At 36.9% G+C, this 24,670-nt stretch overlaps 1 protein-coding gene across 1 annotated transcript in view; it reads left to right on the top strand.

Annotated features, from left to right (window-relative positions):
• Positions 1 to 24,670, top strand: part of COP1 (COP1 E3 ubiquitin ligase) — a 259,480-nt gene that overhangs the window by 103,645 nt on the left and 131,165 nt on the right. Inside the window, 1 exon segment of the mRNA XM_017891684.1 lies at positions 21,880 to 21,994. Coding sequence (XP_017747173.1) covers positions 21,880 to 21,994 — 115 coding nt within the window.

Here is a 24,670-nt window from a genome sequence, read left to right as displayed (position 1 = left end):
ATTTTTGAAGAGTATAAGTTATTTATTTTATAGGATGTTCCTCAGTTTGAATTTGTCTTGTGTTTCCTTATGCCTAAGATTCAGATTATCTATTTTCATCAGGGATACTATAGTAGTCCTATTTTGTCATCCTTAGTTTGTCATATCTGGAGGCATATGATACCTATTTGTCTCAGTGCTGGTGATGTTAACTTTGATCACTTGATTAAGATGGTGGCTGCCAGATTTCACTGCTGTAAAGTTACCATATTCTTCCCTTTGAGCCTCCATTATTGTATCTTATAATAATAATCATTGATATGTTAGTTGTCCAAATGATGATTTTCTGAGTTTTTATATCTTCCACATTTATTAGTTAGTCCTTCTGTTTGTTTATATCATTGTGGGATCCTGGGTCATTAATATATATATCCTGTTATTAATTTTGAAACTCAAGTCATCTTATATTTGGCTAGTTGGAGCTCCTTCAGACTGACTTCTGTATCCTTTTGACATATTTCTGTCATTCTTTATAAGTACTTTCTTAGACAATAATGTTCCAGCTTCATTCCGTACTGACATTGCCCCAGTCCTGGAATCAGTCTTGTATCCAAGAAACCTCTTTTCTTTTAGTGGAGAAATATATTTTAAAACCAAAAATCTTAAGTACGCTCATTGTTCTTGGAGTATCATTGCTTGCAAACTTTCTCAGTGGACAGAGCTAGGAAATATATGTATTTGTATGTATTAATATATATTGTTATATATTTACACCCATAATATACAAGCATTAGTTGCATATTAATCACTGTGTTTGATTACTGAAGGACTCCCAGGAATCAAACAGTTTATATTTCTGGAACAGTGTGATTACAGGCAATGGACATACAGAACAGCCCAGCAGCAATAGTGTATTTATTGAAAGGGATCCAGAGAATTCAGTCACAATATTCTTTGTCCTTCCACTGCTAAGTTGCACAGGAATTGCTTTGTTACCACATTTAGAATCACTACTGGCTTGGGTTTGAAGCACCTGAGTATCAGGAGATCCAAAGTCTGCTTTTGGTTGGAGTCTCTGATGTTGAGCTAGTCATGTAACCACTCAGTGGATTCACCTTGCCTACTGCCTAGACAGAGTCAATTTATCAAGACAGGAATTGTGATAAAGTGTAATTCACGCAGAGCCAGCTGTGCTGGTACTCTAATTGGTCTCCCCAAGCATTTGGGGGTAAGAATTTTTAAGGACAACTTGGTGGGTTGGGGGAAGCCAGTGAGCCAGGAGTGCCTGATTGGTTAGATAGGAGATGATATCATAGGGAATTAAAGTTGTCCTCTTTTACTGGGCCAGTTCTGGGTAGGGGGTACAAGATCAGATGGGCCAGTTAATCAATCTGGGTAGTGCCAGCTGATCCATCAAGTGCAGGGTCTGCAAAGTATCTCAAGCACTGATCTTAAGAGCAGTTTAGGGAAGGTCAGAATCTTGTAGCCTCCAGCTGCGTAACTTCTAAACCATAATTTCTAATCTTGTGGCCAATGTTAGTTGTCTAGTCGCCGGCAAGAAGGAGGTTTGTTTTTGGGAAAGTGCTGTTACGGTCTTTGTTTTAAACTGTAACCTGTAAATTCACTGGGTGAAATGCTTACACCTGTAATCCCAGCACTTTGGGAGGTCAAGGTGGATGGATTACCTGAGGTCAGGAGTTCAAGACCAGCGTGGCCAACATAGAGAAACCTCATCTCTACAAAAAATACAAAAATTAGCAGGGTGTGGTGATGTATGCCTCAGCTACTCAGGATGCTGAGGCAGGAGAATCACTTGAATCCATAAGGCAGAGGCTGCAGTGAGCTGAGCTCGTGCCGCTGCAGTCCAGCCTGGGCAGCAGAGCGAGACTCCGTCTCAAAAAATCAAAACAAAACAAAACAAAAGACAACAAACCTATAAAGTAAGTTCCTCCCAAAGTTAGTTAAGCCTGTGCCCGGTAATGAACAAGGACAACTTGGAGGAAGCAAGATGGGGTCAGTTAGGTTAAATCTCTTTCACTGTCTTAGTCATAATTTTGCAAAGGTGATTTCAGTCACTTAGATGTGTACATTTTGGTTATGTAACCAGCTTTAACAGACACTACTGAAACCAGGTACAAATCATGCAAATCATGAATTCAATTATTATTAATAAACAATGCTGACCAACTGATGCGTTCTGCTCCAAAACAACTCACTGACTCATGATTACAGAAAATTATTTATCTTTAGTTAATGTATTCTATAGTGTAGGCAAGGGGCGGTAGCTCTGGAGATAACTAGGTGGTCAGTCCATACAAGCTGAGGTCAGTCCATGCTATTCTAGCATCTCTAGGGTTCATTTTAGCATTTGTCCTTTCTATATTTATAATTTCCTCTTCTGATGGAAACCTAACTTTCATGATCAAAATACATTTACTTATTTGCATAGTCTTAGAATATATATACAAAAGATAGCATGAAAATTGCTGAGAAAACAAATCTAACTAGAGATATTTCTTTGAAATTCCGTTTGTCTTTAGCCTGAGAATATATACTGAAAATATAGTATATTCAAAGGTTATTTATATTTGTTTAATTTTTTTCAATTTTACTTGTGACATTTCTTTAAAATACTTTCATTTACTTCTATTTGTATTTTACCCCACTTTCCATCCTTATTATATATATCCTTTTTGAATATGTAAAATATTAACCTGATTCTAAAAATCAGAGCTGTATAAAAAGTTATAATCAATAACTGCTACCCTTTCAGCCCTTCTACCAATTTCCCTACCTCCATCTTTTCCACTCCGTTTCTACTTTACCCTCTATAGTTCACCAGTTTTATTAGTCAGATTTACAGATACACATGCACATTTTCTTATTTTTGCTGTCTTTCACAAAGGGTAGCTTTCTAGTAATCTTTTTCTGTACTTTGCTTTGTTTAACAATTTATGAGGAAAGTAACTCTATAGAAGTTCATGGAAGTCCTCCTCATTCTTTTTTACATCTGCATGAAACTTCTTCATGTGGTTGTACCATAATTTATTTAATCACCTGGTTATATAATGACAAGTAGGTAGTTTCCATTATTTTGAAGTTATAACCAGTACAGCAGTGACTAAGTTGTGCCTGTGTATTTTCATATTATTGGAGGTATACCTTCAGTGTAAATACCTAGAGTGGGATTGCTGGGTCAAAGGTATGGATGGATAGTACCAAATAAACCACCCCCCAAAAGCAGTTTGTGTCTTCACCAACAACTTGTAAATATGTCTGTTTTCCCCACAGCATCTCTAATATAATGACTTTTCATAGTTTTTAATTTTTGCCAGTATGTTAGGCGAGAAATGTATCTTAAAATAGTTTTGTTTCTTTAATTATGACTGAGATTGACTATGTTTTCATATGTTTACTGGTTTGCTAATATACTTATTAGTGAGTAGCATACTCGTATCTTTAGCTGACAGACCGTTTTCTTCTGTTAGGTGCTTGACTTTTTTGGTTCAATTTATGAGACTTTGTTATATTAGGAATACTAGTCTGTTACCTATGACCTGTGTTGCCTATAGTTTCTTCCTATTTTGTGTTTTTTTTTTTTTACCATTCAAAAGTTTTTAGGTAAAATTATCAATTTTTAAAAATTACATCTAGATCTTTGAATCACGGTTAAAAGCTTCTCCCTGTAACCAGGATGTAGAGAAACCCATTCTTTCTTAAAATACTTCTCATCTTTATTTTTTTACATTTAAATTCTCAATCTGTTAGGAGTTTATTCTAGTGTATGTTTTGAAATGTGGATTTAATGTCATCCATCCAAATGTCTAGCCATGTGCCCCAGCCCTGTTTTAAAAAGTTCATCTATCTGCTGGTCTGTTTCTGGGACGTCTGTATTGTTATCACCTCTTTATTGTAGAGGCTTTATGATATGTTTTAATGTCTGATATTTCTTTTCTTCCCCTTTCTTAGCTTGTCTTTTTCATTGTTTTGCAGAATATTTCTTCCTGTTTGTTTTTTCATAGGAACTTTAGTATCAGTTTATCTAGCTTCATAAAAAAGCTTCTTAGGATTTTTTATTGGAACTGCCTTTATGTTATCAATTATCTTAGGAAGAATTGACATCTTTATGATACTGATTTTAACTCTAGGCTTTGCTTATATTTTCATAAGTTTATTTCTAAGCATTTTTTTAAAGCTGAAATTTTGTTTTAAAAGTAAATTTTAAAATTAAACTTTTAATTTTGAGATATTAATAATTATAGAGTTACATGCAGTTATAAGAAATCTGAAATCTAAAAATCCAGAATTTGAAATGTTCCAAGATTTGAAACTTTCTGAACTGCGATATGATGCTCAAAAGAAGTGCTAATTGGGGCATTTTGGACTTTGGATTTTCAGATTGGGGGTGCTTAGTTGGTAAATACAATGCAAATATTCCAAGGTAGGGAGGAGGAGAATGGTTTGCCCTCTCTGGGCATGCATGCTCTCCTGATCCTCCTAGACCTCAACGTGTTTACCAACCTGGAAACTCACTCAATCTTACTGTTCAGGAGCTTTATAGAGTTTTATAGAGCTTAATCTCCAGGCCGTAGCCATTTCTTGGAGGTTGGTGTGTGTGCAAAAGTTCCAACTCTCTAATTACTTGGTGGTCTTTTGACCAGCCTTATCCTGAGGTTTTGTAGGTGTCCCACCCTAAGTCACTTCACTAAATTCAGGTATGATCAAAATGAACTTGCTATGAATAACAAAAGATGCTGATATCACTCAGGAAACTCCAAGGATTTTAGGAACTGTGTGTGAGGAAGTGTAACTGCCCAGTGGGTTCTCCTTCCCCACTGCCTAGACAGAACCGATTTATCAAGACAGGAGGGAATTGCAATAGAGAAGGAGGAATTCACACAGAGCCAGCTATGCTTAAGGTCAGAGTTTTATTAGTCAAATCAGTCTCCCAAAGCATTTGGGGATCAGAGATTTTAAGGATAATTTGGTGGGTGGGGGAAGTCCAGTGAGTCAAGAGTGCTGATTAGTGGGGTCAGAGATGAAATCATGGGGAGTTGACTCCACTGAGTCAGTTCCTGGGCCAGGGCCACAAGATCGGATAAGCCAATTAATCTATCTGGGTGGTGCCAGCTGATCCATCAAGTGCTGGGTCTGCAAAGTATCTCAAGCACTGATCTTAGGAACAGTTTAAGGAGGGTCAGAATCTTGTAGCCTCCAGCTGCATGACTCCTAAACCTTAATTTCTAATCTTGTGGCTGATTTGTTAGTCCTACAAAGAATGTCTAGTCCCCAGGCAAGAAGGAGGTTTGTTTTGGGAAAGGGCTGTTTCCCTGTTTGTTTTAAGCTATAAAGTAAGTTCTTCCCAAAGTTAGTCAGTCTATGCCCAGGAATGAACAAGGACAGCTTGGAGGTTAGAAGCAAGGTGGTTTGGTTAGGTCAGATCTCTTTCACTGTCTTAGCTGTAATTTTGCAATGGCAGTTTCAGAACTTTGGACAGAAACCAAGTATATTTCTTAGACCACATTTCCTTTTCATGTGTGTAGTGATATTGTTGCAAAACTTTCTCCTTAGTTCAGCTAAAACCAGGCTCTCATCACGTGACCAGGAAAGCTTAGGCTTGCAGGCACATACAAGGGTGAGGAAAATGTAATTTATTGGGCAAAAGGAAAAGGGAAAATAACTCTCAGCAAAGTGAGGCAGAATCCTGCTAGCAGGTTTCTTGCCTCACAGATTGAATCCCAGGTCACCACCCAGGCACAGGAGAGGCCACGCTCCTCCCTGCTGCAAATGACAAACTTCCTGAGGTCCCACCCCATCCTCTCAGTGTGCACGTGGACATTATTCAGAAAGAATCAGCTGGGAAAGGGTATGCTTCATCCAGGATAGGCTGTCTGGTTTTTCAGCCTTCAGGCTGTTCTAGGCATGAAGGAGGGGTTTTGCCTGGGGACCCTACCCTACTGTCTCTATCATTTTCTCCTCTGAAGTATATCTAACTGCCATAAAGATAAGGATAAGGAGGAAGGTTAATCTTAACTGCTTCCTGCTGACAGGGTGTGCTGTTTTGGGAAAATGGCAGTCAAATCTCCCTGAGAGGCCTATCTGAGGGTCCTGGCAAAAGGGGCCATTGTCCAAGGCTCCGGTTGCATGACCATTTGGGGCCTAAAGGCAAGAAGAGACAAACTGGGTTATTAGAAAACATGTATCAAAACAAAGTAAGCGGGGAGAGGGTGAGGACAGCTCAAAAATCTGGAGATCTTTTACTAGTTAGTGCAGGGAGATGAGGACAGAAGCCTGACTAGTAAAACAAACTTTTACCCTTTTGCTGGCGTGTTGGGCTTCTGGGTTCCCTTCCCCTGAGCCCAATCCTAAGCCAACCAGTTTAAGGTTTGGGAAATTAACTTTTCCCTGTTTGGAGGATGCATCCAAGGGGAGTGTCCCATAGTACAAACACACAATTACTTATCAGTCAAGAGAGGACAGAGGAGGAGAAAAGAAAAAGAAGGCTTGTTTTTTTTTTTTTTCAAAGAAGTCCCAGGGGTTTAGGATGGACTCAAAAGGGTTGCAGACTGAAGATGAATGGCTACTCATCTAGAAAGAAAGGAGCGAGGTGCCCCAGGTGCCCTTTTCTTCCTAGCAAATACCTGGGGTATTTTGAGGTAGGGAGAGTGAGATGTTCCTCTTTCTTTCCTCTGTCCTTGGATCCCAGGTCCCAGCGACCACGACAGGGTGCCACCCATGGGTGTCAAAGCGGCTTTCACTGATGTTAACGGGGGGAGGGGCATGCTACGGGGTGGGAGTATTCACTCTTACCCATGTACACTATATGTTCCCTGCTGTCAGTAGTCTTTGAATTCCCTGGACCTTATTTATGCCATGGATAGTAGCATGACCTTTATGCAATGGGAATCTTGGTTTAATCAGTAAGAAATTAGTCATGCTCACCTATGCTGTTCCTTTTTAAATTCTGTTATCATCTGCCTCTGGATCCATCAGATCCAGTTTTCTTTCCTATGGCTTTGACCTAAAGCTTGGAATTGAGTTTGAGACAAAAATGTGTCTTAGGGAGCGGGGAGTGTTGCATGGATTCCTTTTCTTAAGCTGAATGCTAAGGCGAAGCTGTGGAATTGAGTCCTCCTCCAACAAGGGAGAAAAGGATGTCTTATGACACCCCAGATAACTGATAGCTATAGTTATGCCCGCTAAGATTTGGGTGCATAGTTCTTGTCTTTGGTTAGCTCCCTTGTTCTTAGTTTCCTAAAAAGGAAACCTCCAAGTGTTGGGCATCCTATTTATTCCCATCACGCAGTAGAACAGTTGCTCAGAACTAGAATATTGATCCAGATTTCTATATTACCCATCCCTTTTGTTTTTTTTTTTTTCTTTTTTTTGTTTGAGCTGCAGCTGGAAACTACTGGTTGGTTCACCAGAACAAGCAGGGTTAGTCTAAAATGTAGGCAAAAACTTAAAAATAACTAAGGAGTTTAGAATTTAATGACAAATGTATGATAAGTCTTGAAACATAATTTATCTCTCTCCAGTCCCCTTTTTTTTTTTGAGACAAAGTCTCACTCTTGTCCCCAGGCTGGAGTACAATGGCGCTATCTTGGCTCACTGCAACCTCCACCTCCTGGGTACAAGCGATTCTCCTGCCTTAGCTTCCCAAGTAGCTGGGATTGCAGGTGCCTGCCTCCGCACCTGGGTAATTTTTGTATTTTTAGTAAAGATGGGGTTTCATCATGTTGGCCAGGCTAGTCTCGAACTCCGGACCTCAGGTGATCCTCCTGCCTCAGCCTCCCTAAGTGCTGGGTTTACAGGCATGAGCCACCACACCCAGCTAGTCCTTATTTTTGTTAAAAAACAAATCTTGATAGAATTGAGTTGTTCACAAAATAGACTTTACTCTTATACTTGGCCTGATTATTTGTGTAAAGTGCAGCGAGCTTAATTATTTTTACATCGGCCTTTTAGATTGGCTTGGATGGAACTCTGTTCCACAAGAAATCCTGATAAGACCTTTTAAAGCTGAGCCCAGCCGTCAGTTTGTATCCTCAAATGCCTGTGAATTGGGTGATCCGGCCCTCTTAATGTCTTAAAATAAAGTTGGAGCTCCTGGGCCTGTCAGAAGGTGACATTCTTTACTTATCACAGATCAGGAACCCTGTAGTGGCTGTGTAGACAAGGCTGTGAGGCCAGTTTTCCCAAGGGGCTTTTATTGGCTCTGCAAGTCAAGTTTGACTCCTTAAAGGGAAGCATACCCTTCAAGTTAAGCCTTGGTAAAACAGCATTTCTCCAGTTGCATCCTGTTGCAAAAGAAAATGGATTCTTATTTCACTGATGTAAACAACTATATTGCCATAAGTTAAGAACACTTACAACTAGTTTCCAAATTCTGGAGAAGCCAGGCGGGGGCGGGGAGAGACAAATATGCTTCAAATTTTGTTCACAGGAATGTACCATACTCAATTATTAGAGGCTGTAAATAGTTCAGAATAAGTTTCCTTGGCTCTGAAAAAAAAAAAAAAAAACAAGGATCAGCAATATTGCAAACGAAAGTTAAAAAGATTGCCTCAGTTTTCTGAGTTCAGTTCATTTAGTTAACTCTTATTTTACTTGATATTCATGAATATTTTAGCTCTTCATGAGTCCTGCATGTTTTTCCTGTATTGTAATGTTACAATCTCCAATGTTATTAGAAATCTGTATTTGAGAGTGCCTGTTAGAGTCGTATAGCTTGTTATAAGCTATTTTTTTTTTTAAGGATCAAAACAAGACAGCAATTATCTGTGAAAAACAAAATATCCAGGGTAGTTACAGTTAGAAACACAATTGACAAAGTAGTTCAGTTATCTCGGTGGTTTACAGTAGCTTAACATGACAACCTTAATTACGACAGATAGCATATACTTTAGACATTAGAATTTTTGGAATCCCATACAATTTTGAAACATATATTAGTAGTAGTCACCAAAATAAAACCTAAAGAAGATTGAACACCATTTTGGCAATCTCATGTAAGTAAACATGTTCTGTTTACCTCTCTTTTGGATACTCCAGGGACTCACTGCAGCATCCAAAAGCTGGGCGTCAGGAAAGACAATTTCAAAACTGAAGTTTGATTTTGGGAAGCCTGTTAAATATGTTGGAGGTTTAAAACTCTTGATGTTATGAAATAGAATTGCAGATTATTCCAGATAAGTTATTTATTTTGCCAAAATGATGACTCAGAAATCTGAAAAACAAAAACCTTTTATAACCCTTTACAAATTTTCCTAAAGAGCAGATTAGTTCCTTAAGAGTATGTTTTCTGCTTTTATTTTAATGCTTAGTTTACAGAAAACCATATGCCTTTTGAAGTTAGTATGTTAACAGAGAATTTATTTTGGAAGATTAATTTTTACAATCCATCCATCACTTGTTTGAACTTTTAGCTTTATCTTATCTAATTCAAAACAATCCGTAGACCCTAGGCAAAATTTTACATTTCCACGCCTTCTTATAATGTTTTATTAAAAACACATCATAACACACCTCACATGTAAATCTATTTCCAGTAGTTTCAATTACATATTATAATGGTAACTCTTAGCAATTTTAACTTTAATGTAAAACCTGGTAAGTTATTTTAATTAATTGCTTGGTGCAGCCAAGGTTTGACTTCTTCCAGGATAATTAAGGGCATAGTTAGTTCCATATGTCACCAGGTTTTACCAAATGTGAAGCTGTCAAGTTAAATGGTTCTCATAAACCAAAAAAAGCAGGTTATAACCTTAAAGCATTTAGCAAACCTAATATCTGACCTATATAATTTAGTTTACCTATTTACATTTTAATGACATCTGCTTTTACCAATAATCTTGAAGGCTGTTTTTATTTCTCAAAGATTAAAGTCACATGAAAGGTACGACAGCTTTTATCTTCCTTTAGGCCAATTAATTAGAGCTTTTTTTTTTTTTTTTTTTTTTTTTTTTTTTTTTTGAGGTGGAGTTTCACTCTGTTTTCCAGGCTGGAGTGCAGTGGCACGATCTCGGCTCACTGCAACCTCCGCTTCCTGGGTTCATGCGATTCTCCCACCTCAGCCTCCCTTGTAGTTGGGATTACAGGCATGTGCCACCATATCTGGCTACTTTTTGTATTTTTAGTAGAGATGGGGTTTCACCATGCTGGCCAGGTGGGTCTCAAACTCCTGACCTCAGGTGATTCATCCGCCTCAGCTTCCCAAAGTGCTAGGATTACAGGCTTGAGCCACTGCACCCAGCCTATTAGAGCTTTTTTTTAATAGCCATCACATACACAACACATAAATAAGTACACAGATAGAAGAAAACCCAATTGTCATAAGCTCTTTCATTTGCCAATCTCCTAATTGGATTATTGGCCCCTGGGTGGAACCTTTAAGAGACAGGGCTAGGAAAACATTCAGTTTCTAAGGCCTAACAAACAGGCATAAATGAGGCAGAAACAGATTTTGAGAGAGATCTGTTTGCTTTTAATTACTGGTGTTCCATGAGGAAAAAAGAGGTCTCTTCCTTCTCGTGTGCGTTGAGAGTGGCAAGGAAAATGGAGAAAATAATTCAGTTGGCTGAGAAAAGACTTTTTTTCAACAAAACAAGGTCCAAGAAAAGAAAACATAAAGACCTTATATATATGCCTACAACTTGGATATCTACTTTTAATTAAGCTGAGTGTTGTTTAAGAAAATTCTTTTAAATTCCCTATTACCTGACTTTAGCCATCCCAAGTGGCCAATATTTCTGACTTTCAAACTTTACTAAGGGCTCAAAGTAAAATCCAAGGCGGTTCGTGGAAGGGAAGAGAATCAACAAATAGCAAAGGTTGCACAGATTCCAAACCAGAAAGGACTCATTCCCTAAGCCAGGATTGAACACCAGGCCACAAATGTAAAATGGCAGAGGCAGAGCAAAACTTTGCCTTGTGGTTATAGGTCTGGCTCCCAAGGAAGTAAAACAAGATGGAGGCCTGCAGCAGAGTTTGCTACTTACCATACAGAAAGTCATTTAAAGCAGACCAGATTAGCTACAGCTTAAGACCAACATCCTAAATCCTTTTTCATAGTTGAAACTTTACAGAGAATATAAACAGTGATAGTTGGGGTCTTGGCCTAGTAAAACATTTTCTAAAAAGAAAAAAAAATCCTCTCACATAAAAGTTAACTGCTAATAGGTAGACAAAAAAAAAAAAAAAAAAAAAAGTTCATAATGTAAGGGTAACCCTGGGGAAGAACCGCTTAGTCTTATACAAATGGGTTCCTTTCCCCCTGTCTCAGACCAATGGTAGTCTGGCCAGTCAGCCACACAGGGCCCAGGCCCCCGAGGCCGCCTTGAGACCTGGGCAGTGGCTGTGCCTTATTCCCGCCCTGTATGGCCGTTGGACACTGCACACTCATGTGGCAGACATGGCCACACAGCCACACCAGGAGGTAGGGGAGCAGGGAGCTGCCATTCACCTAACCATCCTGAGCCCAAGTCTGTGGCCATTGAAGTGGGTGTGGACCACCTTCAGTATTGTAAAAGAAAAGACAGGGGCCCTTACTGTCCTGAAAAAAAAAAAAGAGGCATGCCATAGGACCACAAGGCTCAAAAGCGAAAGTGAGAGGTTTTAGGTTCACATTTTACTCACCCTTCCTTTGGCCTCACGTTGGGCAGCAAAAATGTTGCAGAACTTTCTCCTTAGTTCAGCTAAAACCAGGCTCTTGTCACACAACTAGGAAAGATTAGGCTTGTGGACACCTAGAAGGGTGAGGAAAGTGGAATTTATTGGGCAAAAAGGAAAAAAAAAAAAAAAAACGCTCAGCAAAGCGAGAGAGAGTCCTGCTAGCAGGTAAAGCAAAGTGCATACTTCCCATTTTGACACAGAATAGTAAAAAGGTATACATGCAAAGGCCTGGATATAATGCAGTTAATTTGTGTGGCCTTGTTAAGGGCATCCTTAAGTGAACTGATTCTTAGATTTTATATTTTTTTAAAATTATGAATAGTAGTGAAGAACAGTATCTACCAGCCGGATTTGGTGCCATTGCCTTTATTTGTGCTAAGAGACCAGCAGTCTTATACTGACCTTTGCTTTTGTATCACAAGTACAAACATAAGCACAATGAAAATTGCAAAGAGATTTTTTTTGAGACAGGGTCTTGCTCTCTCACCCTGGCTGGAGTGCTGTGGTAGGATCTCAGCTCACTGCAGCCACCCCCTGGGCTCAAGCCATCCTCCTACCTCACCCTCCCCAATAGCTGGGACTGCAGGTGTGCGCCACCATGTCCAGCTAATTTTTTGTGTGTTTTGTATAGAGACAGGGTTTTGCCTTGCTGAGCAGGCTGGTCTGGATCTCCTGGATTCAAGCGATCTGCCTGCCTTGGCCTCCCAAAGAGCTGGGATTACAGGTGTGAGCCACCACACCAGGCCGCAAATAGCATCTTACATTTTTAAGAACAGCTTTGTCCTCCCAGATTCCTGAAAAGATCTTAGAGAGCCCCCAAGTGGTCCTCAGCCACATTTTGGGGATCACACTATGATAACCACTATTCTGAATTCTGTAATTTTTTGCTTTAAAGCTAGTCATTAAATCTGCTTGTATGAAAATATGTGTATGGGTTTAATAATTTATTATTTTGTATGTATTCCTTGAACTTACAAAGTTTACTTATTGTGCAGATAATGATAGTTTTCCATGCAGTGTTAATTTATGAAATTAGTTTGAGAAAAAAGTATTTATAGATTGGAAAAATTTCAGGTTTCAGTCAACCATACAGACACTTTTAGTTTCATTTAAAGTAGGAGTCTTCTCTTAGTGGAATTGACAGAGAACTTTGCCATGGTAAGTTACTTCTTTGATTAGACAAGCATTGATTTCATTAGTCTTTTGAAGATCTCAGTGCTTTTGTACTTCACTATTTTATATTAAGTATATGAAATAGAATATTCAGTTTTGATTGCTGCTTTTCTGTTTTCATGTTAATTGCATTTATTGGGAATTAAAGTTGTTATATTTGTAAAGATTTTTCATAATTTACAGGCTGACCATAATTTTTTTTTTTTTTGTATAATCATCTAATTTGCTCTTTTATCTTCATAGTATGCCTATTAACTTTCTAGCATTTATTTGAGGACTTTTTTTTTTTTTAACTTTTCCAATGACCAAATAAGATAGGCTTCTGTTTTGCTGTGGTGAAATTTAATTATCTTTGAGTTTGATAGATGTGATCATTTTTTTTTAGAGCCAAGGTAGGTAAAATTAACATGGTTGATGAATATTTCTGTTTGATTTGTGTCGTATTTATATCTACCTCTAGGTAAAAGAGCTTATCTTGAGATTGTTTTATTTGAGGATTAGCCTTGTAGACTATCTGCATCCAGTATATATTTTCAAAACATTTATCTCTGCATACATAGCACATTTCTATTTTTTATATTAATATTATTTGTAATTTAATAATTAAACTGGCATATGACAAAGACCCAAGTGTTGCATATTTACCAACAATTTTCAGGCAACCTAGTTGCTTCTAGGGTTTTCGAATAAAGGATTTGCTCTAGGGTTTTGAATAAATTTAAGAAATGTCAAGAATAAATATTGGAAAATAATTGAGACAGTGAGTTTACTATAAAAACTGGAAGCCAAATAAATAAGTAAAATAAAATAAAACAGTGTTGCTGACTACTTCTTTTTTGTTTTATATGCACTGTTTCTGATTATTGTTAATTATTCTCATATTTCAGACTTTGAAGTCTTATATGTTTTTCCATTAAACAGATCACTTTTTTCTCTCTTTTTTTTTGAGACCGAGTCTCTCTCTGTCACCAGACTGGAGTGCAGTGGTGCAATCTCGGCTCACTGCAACCTCAACCTCTGCCTCCTGGGTTCAAGCAATTCTCCTGCCTCAGCCTCCCGAGTAGCTGGGACGACAGGTGTGCACCCCCATGTCCAGCTAATTTTTTTGTTGTTTTTTGAGACGGAGTCTCTCGCTCTGTCACCCAGGCTGGAGTGCAGTGGCATGATCTCTGTTCACTGCAAGCTCCGCCTCCCATATTCATGGCATTCTCCTGCCTCAGCCTCCCAAGTAGCTGGGACTGTGGGCACCCACCACTATGCCCAGCTAAGTTTTTTTGCTTTTTTAGTAGAGACAGAGTTTCACCATGTTAGCCAGGATGGTCTCGATCGCCTGACCTCGTGATCCACCCTTCTCAGCCTCCCAAAGTGCTGGGATTTATAAGCATGAGCTACCACGCCTGGCCGCTAATTTTTGTATTTTGAGACAAGGTTTCACCATGTTGGCCAGGATAGTCTCAGTCTCTTGACCTCGTGATCTGCCCACCTCGGCCTCTGAAACTGCTGGGATTACAGGCATGAGCCACTGCGCCCAGTCAGATCACTTTTGAAGAGATCCATAGGCTAAAATCTAGAATTGCAATCTTAGTATTTATAAAAAATATGTTGGTACCTACAAAGGAATATATTTCATTAATATGTAAATTAGAAATATAGTAAAACTTTCATGGAACCAGCTTTTGTGTTATTTAATAATAGAACATTAAAAGTAGTATACAGGTTACTCATGTGTTCCTAACCAATTTTATCACCTGCTTCCTATCCAAATATAATTATTTTTCTGATATTTATGTTTATCAATATGTTGACTTTTTAAAAAGTTTTACCACATGTATACACACCCCTATATTATTTGTTTTGGCTATATTTGAACTTTATAAAAATATTTTAGTATGTAGGTTTCTGAGATTTGTTTTTTCAGAGATTAATTGATGATGCCTGTGGCTATAGTTGATTGTCACTGATGTATAATATTCCATTGTGTTAATATATTACAATTTTTCAATTCAATCTGTATACGTTATATGTATTTCTGGTGTTTTTGTTGTTCTTGCCATTAAGGGCATCTTTGTACATGTCTCCAGATGCAAAGGTGCAAGAGTTTCCCTAGATATGTACCTAAGAGAGGAACTGAAGGGCATTGAGTATGCAAAATTTGTATTTTGAGTTAATAACAAATTGTTTTCCAGCATGCTTTTATCAATTTAAAACTCCCACTACATGAGTATATGAGTTCCAGGTTCTCAGCATTCTTGCTAATAATTAGTATTGTTGGACTTCAAAATGATTGTCACCTTAGTGGTAATAAATAGAACATAGTTGTGACTTTAATTTTTATTTTCCTGTCACTATAAAACAGAACCTTTTCTTATATTTATTGGCGTCTATATTTTGTCTTTTGTGAAATGGCGTTTCAAGTCTTTTCCCATTTTTTTGTGTTGGTCTTGGAGAAATAGATGTATTCTGGATACTAATCATTTGTTTTTGGATTTTGCAAATATCTTCTTATATTTTGTATCTTCTTGTCTCACCTTTTTAATGATGGATTTTGGTGAACAGAAGTTCTTAATTTCTATGTCATGAAATTTATAATTTTATAATTAATACTTTTGTGTTTCATTTAAGAAATTCTGCCCTTTCTCAAGATTGTAAACATACTATCCAGTAACATAGTACATGATCAGTTTTTGTAAATGTTCCATGAATGCTTAAGAAGAATGCCTATTTTTTAAGTAGGTATAGTGTTTTCTATGTTCACTATATCAAATTTCATATTTGGCCATATATAAACTAGTTATTTGCATAACACTAGTTGCATAATTCAGTTGACTTGAAGATTCATCTCCCATTGTGTTAATAGGTTCGTCTATTTCTCTGGCAATTCGTGCCTGAAAAAGGTTAATGCCCTATTATTACATACAGACAGGTATATAATTGTTAAATTGAACTTTTTCTCATATACAGTGGCTATTTTCATCCTTACTAATGTTTTTCATCTTGAATCTGTTTTTTCTCTTTTGGTACTCTTTCATGTTATTCCAATTTTTTAGTTTGTCTCTGTTTTAAGTATTTCTTTAGCAGATAGCATACCTTTATTTTAAATTATCTATTCTGTCACTATTTCTATTAGTGATTGTTTCCATTTATTTATTGCTAATACTGATATAATTTCATTCTTTTTTACTTATTATACTTGCTGTTTTTCTTAGTTTTTGATTTTTTTCTTACGGTTTTACCGCCTCTCACCATCCCTCTTCTGGTTTGTTACCTATTCTGTCACTGTGCTTTCAGTAGTTGTGCTTGAAATTTATTCACACTTATCATCTAAGCAGAGTATCTTAATTACCTTCCTGAACAGTATAAGAGCTCCAGAATGCAACTTTTGTCACTTTCTTCTGAGTTACATGTTGTTAGTTGGATAGTTTTTGTCTTATTCTTAAGCCCCATAAACTAAATATGATAATTAACAGTAATATTTATAATCATTTATTTGCTAGTTTCCTTGCTGTCTTTTTCATTTTGTGTCTCAGATCTTCCAGTTTATGTCATTGTATTATTCAAGTACACAATTTCAGAGTTTTTTTTGTTTGTTTGTTTTGAAACGGAGTCTCGCTGTGTCGCCCAGGCTTGAGTACAGTGGCACAGTGGCGCAATCTCGGCTCGCTGCAACCTCGGCCTCCTGAGTTCAAGCAATTCCCCTGCCTCAGCCTCCCGCATAGCTGGGATTACAGGCAGAAATTCTTTTAGAGATGGCTCACTGGTAATAAACTTCGTTTTTGTTTATGATGTTGTGAGATAGCCTTTTGGGGTTCTGAATTTTAGGTTGGAATTATTTTGTCTCAACTTTTTAAAGATTATTGATGTCCTTTTGTTCTAGCTTTCTACTGCTCTTGAAAAGCATTTTGCCTTTTAATTGTTGTTCCTAAATGAATGATCTTTCTTCTGATTTTAAGATCTTTTGCTGTATAGCCAAAACACAGTTTCACCTTAGTGTGTCTAATTGTGGGTTTCTTTTAATTATCTCACTTGATCAGAATAATTTCTCTATGTATTCTTGTCTGTTTTCAGTTCTGGAAAAATCTCAACCATCAACTCTTCCAATATTTCTTTTAGTTTCTTGATCTTCTGGGTCTCTGGGTATATTTCAAGCTATTATTCTTTTATGCCTCTTATATTGTTTTTCAAATTTTTTGTCTTCCTGGCTTTTATCCTACATTCTGGGCAGTTCTTTCAGATTTCTCTTCTAGTTTGTAAATTCTGTTTTCAATTTCTCTACTTGTGGTCCCTGGGCTTAATTCTCCAAATCCCAATTCAGTTACTTGTTTTTGTTTAGGTATTGTCCTCCTCTTGCCCCTGCCCTGTGCTGCTGTTGTTACATTTTGTTTATCATTACATCTCTGAGTTCACCTTCCTGTTTGTCTGTTAAGTCTTTGAAAATTATCTTACTTTCTTGTGAGTTATTGACAAAGAGAGTCAAATGCTATAAAATATTTAAAGAAGTTTATTTAGAGTCAAATAAACTGTTTTTAAAAGAGGTTTATTTGGAGCCCCCAAAAAAGCCAAAATGAGTGACCCTGGCCCGAGGCACAGTCTCAAGAGGTCCTGAGAACATGTGCCCAAGGTGGTTGGTATACATTTTAAGGATACATAAGACACCTATCATTACTACGAAGTTTACATTGATTCGATCTGGAAAGGCGGGACAGCAGGCAGGGACATGGGGTGGGAATAGGGATTGGCGTACAGGTCACACATGGATTCAAAGATTTTTTGATTGGCTCTTGTTTCAAAGAGTTAAGTTACTATCTGAAGACCTGAAATTAATAGAAAGGAGAGTCTGGGTTAAGATAAGGGGTTCTGAAGACCAAAATTTTTATGTCGATGAAGTCTCATAGGTGGCCACCTTTAGAGGCAGTAGATGGCAGATGTTTCCTAATTAGGCTGGACTCTCAGTTAATCTCTTCAGGATTGGGAGGGCCTGGAAGGGCAAGGGTGTAGTTATGTTAATACAGATGCAAAATTTTCCCCACAAAAGACTGCTTTGCAGGGTCATTTCAAAATATAGCAAAAAACATATTTGGGGATAATTTGGGGATAAAGTATATTGATTTCCTTCTTTATCTGTCATGTGACATTATTCAGAGTCAGGTTGAAAACTAAGAGAGATTATATAGGGTTAAATAAAACCCATCTGATGAGATGTTATCGTTTGTAGGGCATGACTCCGCAGTCTTCTTAAATAGGAATTTGGGCAGGAAAGAAAAAAACCCGAAGAGTTTAGTTCTTAGATTGAGGCAGTGCTTTAAAATATGATTCTTACCTCCTCCCATCTAGTTTTATCAAAGCAGGGATACACTGTAGTATACACTACAGTACCTTAGTACTTTTTACTTTATGCATTTGGCATTGTGGTATAGTTATTGGTGAAGTTGTGCCAGCAAGTAAATAACATATATTTAGGACCAAAAACCTTTGTTTTTTATAGGATTTATATGCTAACATTTTTCGAGTTTATTGCTTTTGTATCTTATTTTGTTATTTTGTTCTTCTAATGAATATATCAAACTCTTTGGCATGTGTATATTATTGCCTCTTAATCTGATAATCAATATTAAATAGATTTTTTTTTTTTGGAGACAGAGTTTTGTTCTTGTTGCCGAGGCTGGAGTGCAGTGGCGTGACCTCGGCTCACCTCAACCTCCGCCTCCCGGGTTCAGGTGATTCTCCACCCTCAGCCTCCCAAGTAGTTGGGATTACAGGCATGCACCACCATGCCCAGCTAATTTTGTATTTTTAGTGGAGATGGGGTTTCCCCATGTTGTTCGGGCTGGTCTTGAACTGCTGACCTCCAGTGATGCACCTGACTCGGCCTCCCAAAGTGCTGGGATTACAGATGTGAGCCACTGCGCCAGCCAAGTAGCTATTTCTTATAGTTAAGAACTATTCTAGTACCATATGACCCAGCCATCCCACTACTGGGTATATACCCAAAGGATTATAAATCATGCTGCTATAAAGACACATGCACACGTATGTTTATTGCAGCACTATTCACAATAGCAAAGACTTGGAATCAACCCAAATGTCCATCTGTGACAGACTGGATTAAGAAAATGTGGCACATATACACCATGGAATACTATGCAGCCATAAAAAAGGATGAGTTTGCGTCCTTTGTAGGGACATGGATGCAGCTGGAAACCATCATTCTTAGCAAACTATCACAAGAACAGAAAACCAAACACCACATGTTATCACTCATAGGTGGGAACTGAACAGTGAGTTCACTTGGACTCGGGAAGGGGAACATCACACACCGGGGCCTATCATGGGGACGGGGGAGGGGGGAGGGATTGCATTGGGAGTTATACCTGATATAAATGATGAATTGATGGGTGCTGACGAGTTGATGGGTGCAGCACACCAACATGGCACAAGTATACATATGTAACAAACCTGCACGTTATGCACATGTACCCTAGAACTTAAAGTATAATAAAAAATAAATAAAAATAAATAAATAAAATTAAATTAAAAAAAGAACTATTCCAATAATTCCAGGTTGTAAGGCTACAGTGTAGGGATAATGAAAAAGTAACTCATTTTCCTTTCTTTTTTTTGCAAGTAATAATAAAATAATTTTTTATTTTGCCTTTTTTGAAATGGAGGTAAAATACATATAAAGAAAAGCACAAATCTTATGTATTTGCTTGAATGAGATTTGACAGACACATACATGTGATTGCACAACGCCTAGATGGACATACGGAACATTCATCTTGCCTTATACTACTTTCAAATTCAGTCCCAGTTCTTCAGGGGCAAATATTATACTGACTTCTAGAAACTCATAACTCACCTGTTTTTAATCTTTATATGACTAAGTTATGTAATAACATTACCTTTTGTGTATGAGTGTTATTCAGTGTTTTTGAGATTCATTCTGTTTTGTATGTATCAGCAGTTCATTCTTTTTATTATTATTATACTTTAAGTTCTAGGGTAATGTGCACAACATGCAGGTTTGTCACATATGTTTATATGTGCCATACTGGTTTGCTGCACCCATTAACTCATCATTTACATTAGGTATCCCTAATGCTACCCCTCCCCCCTTCCCCACCCCACAACAGGCCCTGGTGTGTGATGTTCCCTGCCCTGTGTCCAAGTGTTCTAATTGTTCAGTTCCCACCTATGAGTGAGAACATGTGGTGTTTGGTTTTCTGTCCTTGCGATAGTTTGCTGTGAATGATGGTTTCCAGCTTCATCCATTTCGCTACAAAGGACATGAACTCATCCTTTTTTATGGCTGCATAATATTCCATGGTGTATATGTGCCATATTTTCTTAATCCAGTCTATCATTGATGGACATTTGGATTGGTTCCACGTCTTTGCTATTGTGAATAGTGCTGCAATAAACATACAAGTGCATGGGTCTTTGTAGTAGCATGATTTACAATCCTTTGGGTATATACCCAGTAATGAGATGGCTAGGTCAAATGGTATTTCTAGTTCTAGATCCTTGAGGAATTGCCACACTGTCTTCCACAATGGTTCAACTAGTTTACAGTCCCACCAACAGTGTAAAAGTGTTGCAATTTCTCCACATCCTCTCCGGCACCTGTTGTTCCCCGACTTTTTAACGATTGCCATTCTAACTGGTGTGAGATGGTATCTCACTGTGTTTTTGATTTGCATTTGTCTGATGACCAGTGATGATGAGCATTTTTTCATATGTCTGTTTGCTGCATAAATGTCTTCTTTGAAAAGTGTCTGTTTATATCACTTTTATATTGCCCACTTTTTGATGGGGTTGCCCACTTTTTGATGGGGTTGTTTGATTTTTCCTTGTAAATTTGTTTAAGTTCTTTGTAGATTCTGGATATTAGCCCTTTGTCAGATGGATAGATTGCAAAAATTTTCTCCCATTCTGTAGGTTGCCTGTTCACTCTGATGGTAGTTTCTTTTGCTGTGCAGAAGCTCTTTAGTTTAATTAGATCCCATTGATCAATTTTGGCTTTTGTTGCCATTGCTTTTGATGTTTGTTATGAAGTCCTTCTCCATGCCTATTTCCTGAATGGTATTGCCTAGGTTTTCTTCAAGGGTTTTTATGGTTTTAGGTCTAACATTTAACTCTTTAATCCACCTTGAATTAATTTTTGTATAAGATGTAAGGAAGGGATCCAGTTTCAGCTTTCTACATATGGCTAGCCAATTCTCCTAGCACCATTTATTAAATAGGGAATCCTTTCCCCATGTCTTGTTTTTGTCAGGTTTGTCAAAGATCAGATGGTTGTAGTTGTGTGTTGTTATTTCTGAGACATCTGTTCTGTTCCATTGGTCTCTATCTCTGTTTTGGTACCAGTACCATGCTGTTTTGGTTACTGCAGCCTTGTAGTATAGTTTGAAGTCAGATAGTATGATGTCTCCAGCCTTGTTCTTTTTGCTTAGGATTGTCTTGGCAATGTGGACTCCTTTTTGGTTCCATATGAACTTTAAAGTAGTTTTTTCCAATTCTGTGAAGAAAGTCATTGGTAGCTTGATAGGGATGGCATTGAATTTAAAAATTACCTTGGGCAGAAGTGGCCATTTTTACGGTGTTGATTCTTCCTATCCATGAGCATGGAATGTTCTTCCATTAGTTTGTGTCCTCTTATTTCGTTGGAAGAAGTAAGTCATTTTCTATTTGATAATTATTTTCTAACAATTTCTAGATATTAAAATTCCCGAAATTCTAAATTTTAGAATGGCATAATGAATTCTGTCTTCATTTTATTTGTAGAATTGAAGATGTTTCTCATTTTAGTCTTGTAAAACTGTCCTTTAGAGCTTATTTTTAAAATCATTATTAGTTTTAATCATTCTGTGAATGAATTTGGTATCTATTTTCACGTTAAAAGACAATTTTGAAAATATCTCAGAATTATAGTTTTTTACCATTTGTAATCATTTTACTGTGATGAACTTCTGAAGATAAATAAATGCTCAAACATTTGAGTATTCTGTGCAAAAGAAGAGTATTGTTTATTCTAAGTTACGTGTCTTTTTATTTTAGACAAAGAAACAGCCTTGGTATAACAGCACATTAGCATCAAGACGAAAACGACTTACTGCTCATTTTGAAGACTTGGAGCAGTGTTACTTTTCTACAAGGATGTCTCGTATCTCAGGTATATATTTAGACCTTCTCAAATTATCTGAAATCTACATTTCAGATCTGTTTCTGGGTTTCTGTGCTGAATTTACGGAAGGTCCTAATTGCAAAGCAAAAGTGTGTATTTCTGACGAAGTCTACCAGATCATCATGGAGGTTCTTAGTGATCTTAGAGAATGTTATTTTCCAATGACGATTGTTTTCTATATTTGTGAATTCTGAATCTTTATCTGGCAAGCTAGATAAAGTTAAAAAGAAAGTCAGCCATGAATATGTAGCTAGCAAAATTAAGTTTCATTCAGTTGCCTCCTATTTAACATTAAATAAACATGAAGTTCTAGGCACTGTCCTCTGTGCTGAGAATAAAAGATGAAAGAACTGGTTTCTGTCGTTAAGGAGTGTTGTAAATAGAGTCAGGGAAAGCAACAGATAAAGCAGTTCTGTATGATGTTATGTGTTAAATAAATTTACAGGAGTATCATGAAAATAGTTAATATTCACTAATATAACTGGTAGTAAAAAAATCCAGGCTGAGTTGAAAATGGAGAGGTGTAAGGGAATGATCAGTGTAGGGATTTCAGATGAGTTGTATATGTGCTATTCTAGTATGAATTAACTGAATTAACTGAAAAGGATACTTAGAAACATGTTCAAAGTAGAGAAAATAACATATGCAAAGACGTGGATGTGATAGCGTAGGATATTTCTATTACTGTAAAAAAGTAATTTAATTTTTCCTCTTAATTTCTTAACTCTGTTCTTCAGTCTTTCTCAGTGTCTTTGCTCATCTGTGAAGTAGAGACATTAACCCTAATGAGTTTTTTAATGATTGTAAGTGACATGTATAAAATACAATGCTTGGTACCTGTTGGGTGCTCAATTAATTCATGTCATTAATGGGGCATCTGCTGAAAATAAACCCCACTAAGGGAGAAAAAAAATAGTCTGATATTTTATTGGTTGTTAAAAACTGGATGTTGGTTTTCTCTTGAATAAATATGTTTATATTATTTATAATCTACATGTTGCTTAGATCCTACAAATTTGCCTCAATGTTGGTGGTACAGGAAAATTATATTAGATTCACAAAGCATTTTCCTCTGAAGACCAAGGGAGAAGCCAAGATTTGCTTGTTTTTTTGAAATTAACAACAAACAGTTTTTATACATGGAAAGCTTTCATTTATTGCCTGTGAATTGAGTCCCTTATTGTGCTTATGTAATAATTTATAAATATAAACTGCCATAGGAAGTTGTTAAGTTGAAAGTAGCCCAATACCTGCATTCTGACTGGCAGAGTTCATGTTAACCCTTTCATACATTATTTGTTGGTGTGATGTTGAAATACAACTATAGGCAAGTGGCAGACCTTTAAAAAAACAGGTGGGAAAGAGATTGGGGTAGGCTATTATTAATAATCTTTAAGTCACTAACAGCATAGGCATGGTATGGAATAGTAAAGGTCATCACAAGTCAGTTTATTTTTGGGAGTGTAGCTTTACAAGACAGTAGAATAATAAAACCATGAGGAAAATTAGATAGATTTTATTTGTGTGGGTATGGCTGTATTGTACCTAAAACGTGTCTCTAGTTTTCAGGAATCTTATGGTAGCTAGCTAGTGTAATTATATTGCTGGATTTTAAGTTCCTCCTAGTACCTTTGACTGTAAAGGGGAAATTTTAACTTCTCTGAAACGGTGTAGCTAAGAGGTTGATTGTCCTTTGTATATTTTCAAATGAGAATCTGTAAATCCATCTGTATTCCCTAACTTTTATTTCCAACTTTCAAAATGAGAGATGAATATTAAAGAACTATTACTTTGGAGTTTCAATTGTAATTGAAAGAGGAAGTTAATTATAAAGCATTAGGAGAAAGAAAAGAGACATTGAATACACTTTTACAAACCAATCTGTAATTAGGATAGGAGAGGTGATATACCAGCAGATATGTTTGGATGTTGATGATAAAATACCACGCAAACGAAATTCTACCTTTTTGTAACCTCATAAGTTAAAACCAATTCCTGTACTTTCAGATACTGAAGTAACTAGTTTTATTGTTTTCTTTATGGTTTCTGTTGAAAGTAGCCATTAATGAGCTTATATGATAGGCAGAAATCCAGTTAGCCTAGAACAGGAATGTTAACCTAGAACAGAATACACAATATTGAATGCTGGTTTTATGTACTTAGGAATTGATATCAAAATGGGAATGAATAGGATAACATTGAAACAGGTTTTAAATTAATAAAACCAACCATCTTTCCAGTATGTGGAATGTCAAATAACTCACAGTAATAGGTTTCCATATAAAAATAATCATTAACTATTATATCCAGACCACTCTGCAGTACGGTTGTGATTTTTAGTTTTGCAAATAACCCATGTTTTATTTATAATATGTGGAATTTCCTGAGAATAATTTTTGTAGAGCGAGAGTTTTATCTCAATACCATTATGGTATTGCCTATTAGGTAATTCCTTTTGCTCTCTTTAGAATGAAAGCACAACTAATTGTACCCTTTAAATTTAGGTATTTTGATGAATTGGCTTAGTGTTTAAATCTTTAAAATTTGTAAAATATCAGGGACAAAAGCTCACTTAGTTTCCTCAAGTAATGTTATTTATTTTCTTTTTTCTTTTCTTTCTTTTTTTTTTTTTTTTTTTGAAACGGAGTTTTGCTCTTGTTGCCC

This window comes from Rhinopithecus bieti, unplaced genomic scaffold, assembly GCF_001698545.2.
Source record: "Rhinopithecus bieti isolate Rb0 unplaced genomic scaffold, ASM169854v2 scaffold_20101, whole genome shotgun sequence".
Classification (NCBI taxonomy): Eukaryota; Metazoa; Chordata; class Mammalia; order Primates; family Cercopithecidae; genus Rhinopithecus; species Rhinopithecus bieti.
This window is presented reverse-complemented; position numbering and strand designations above follow the sequence as displayed.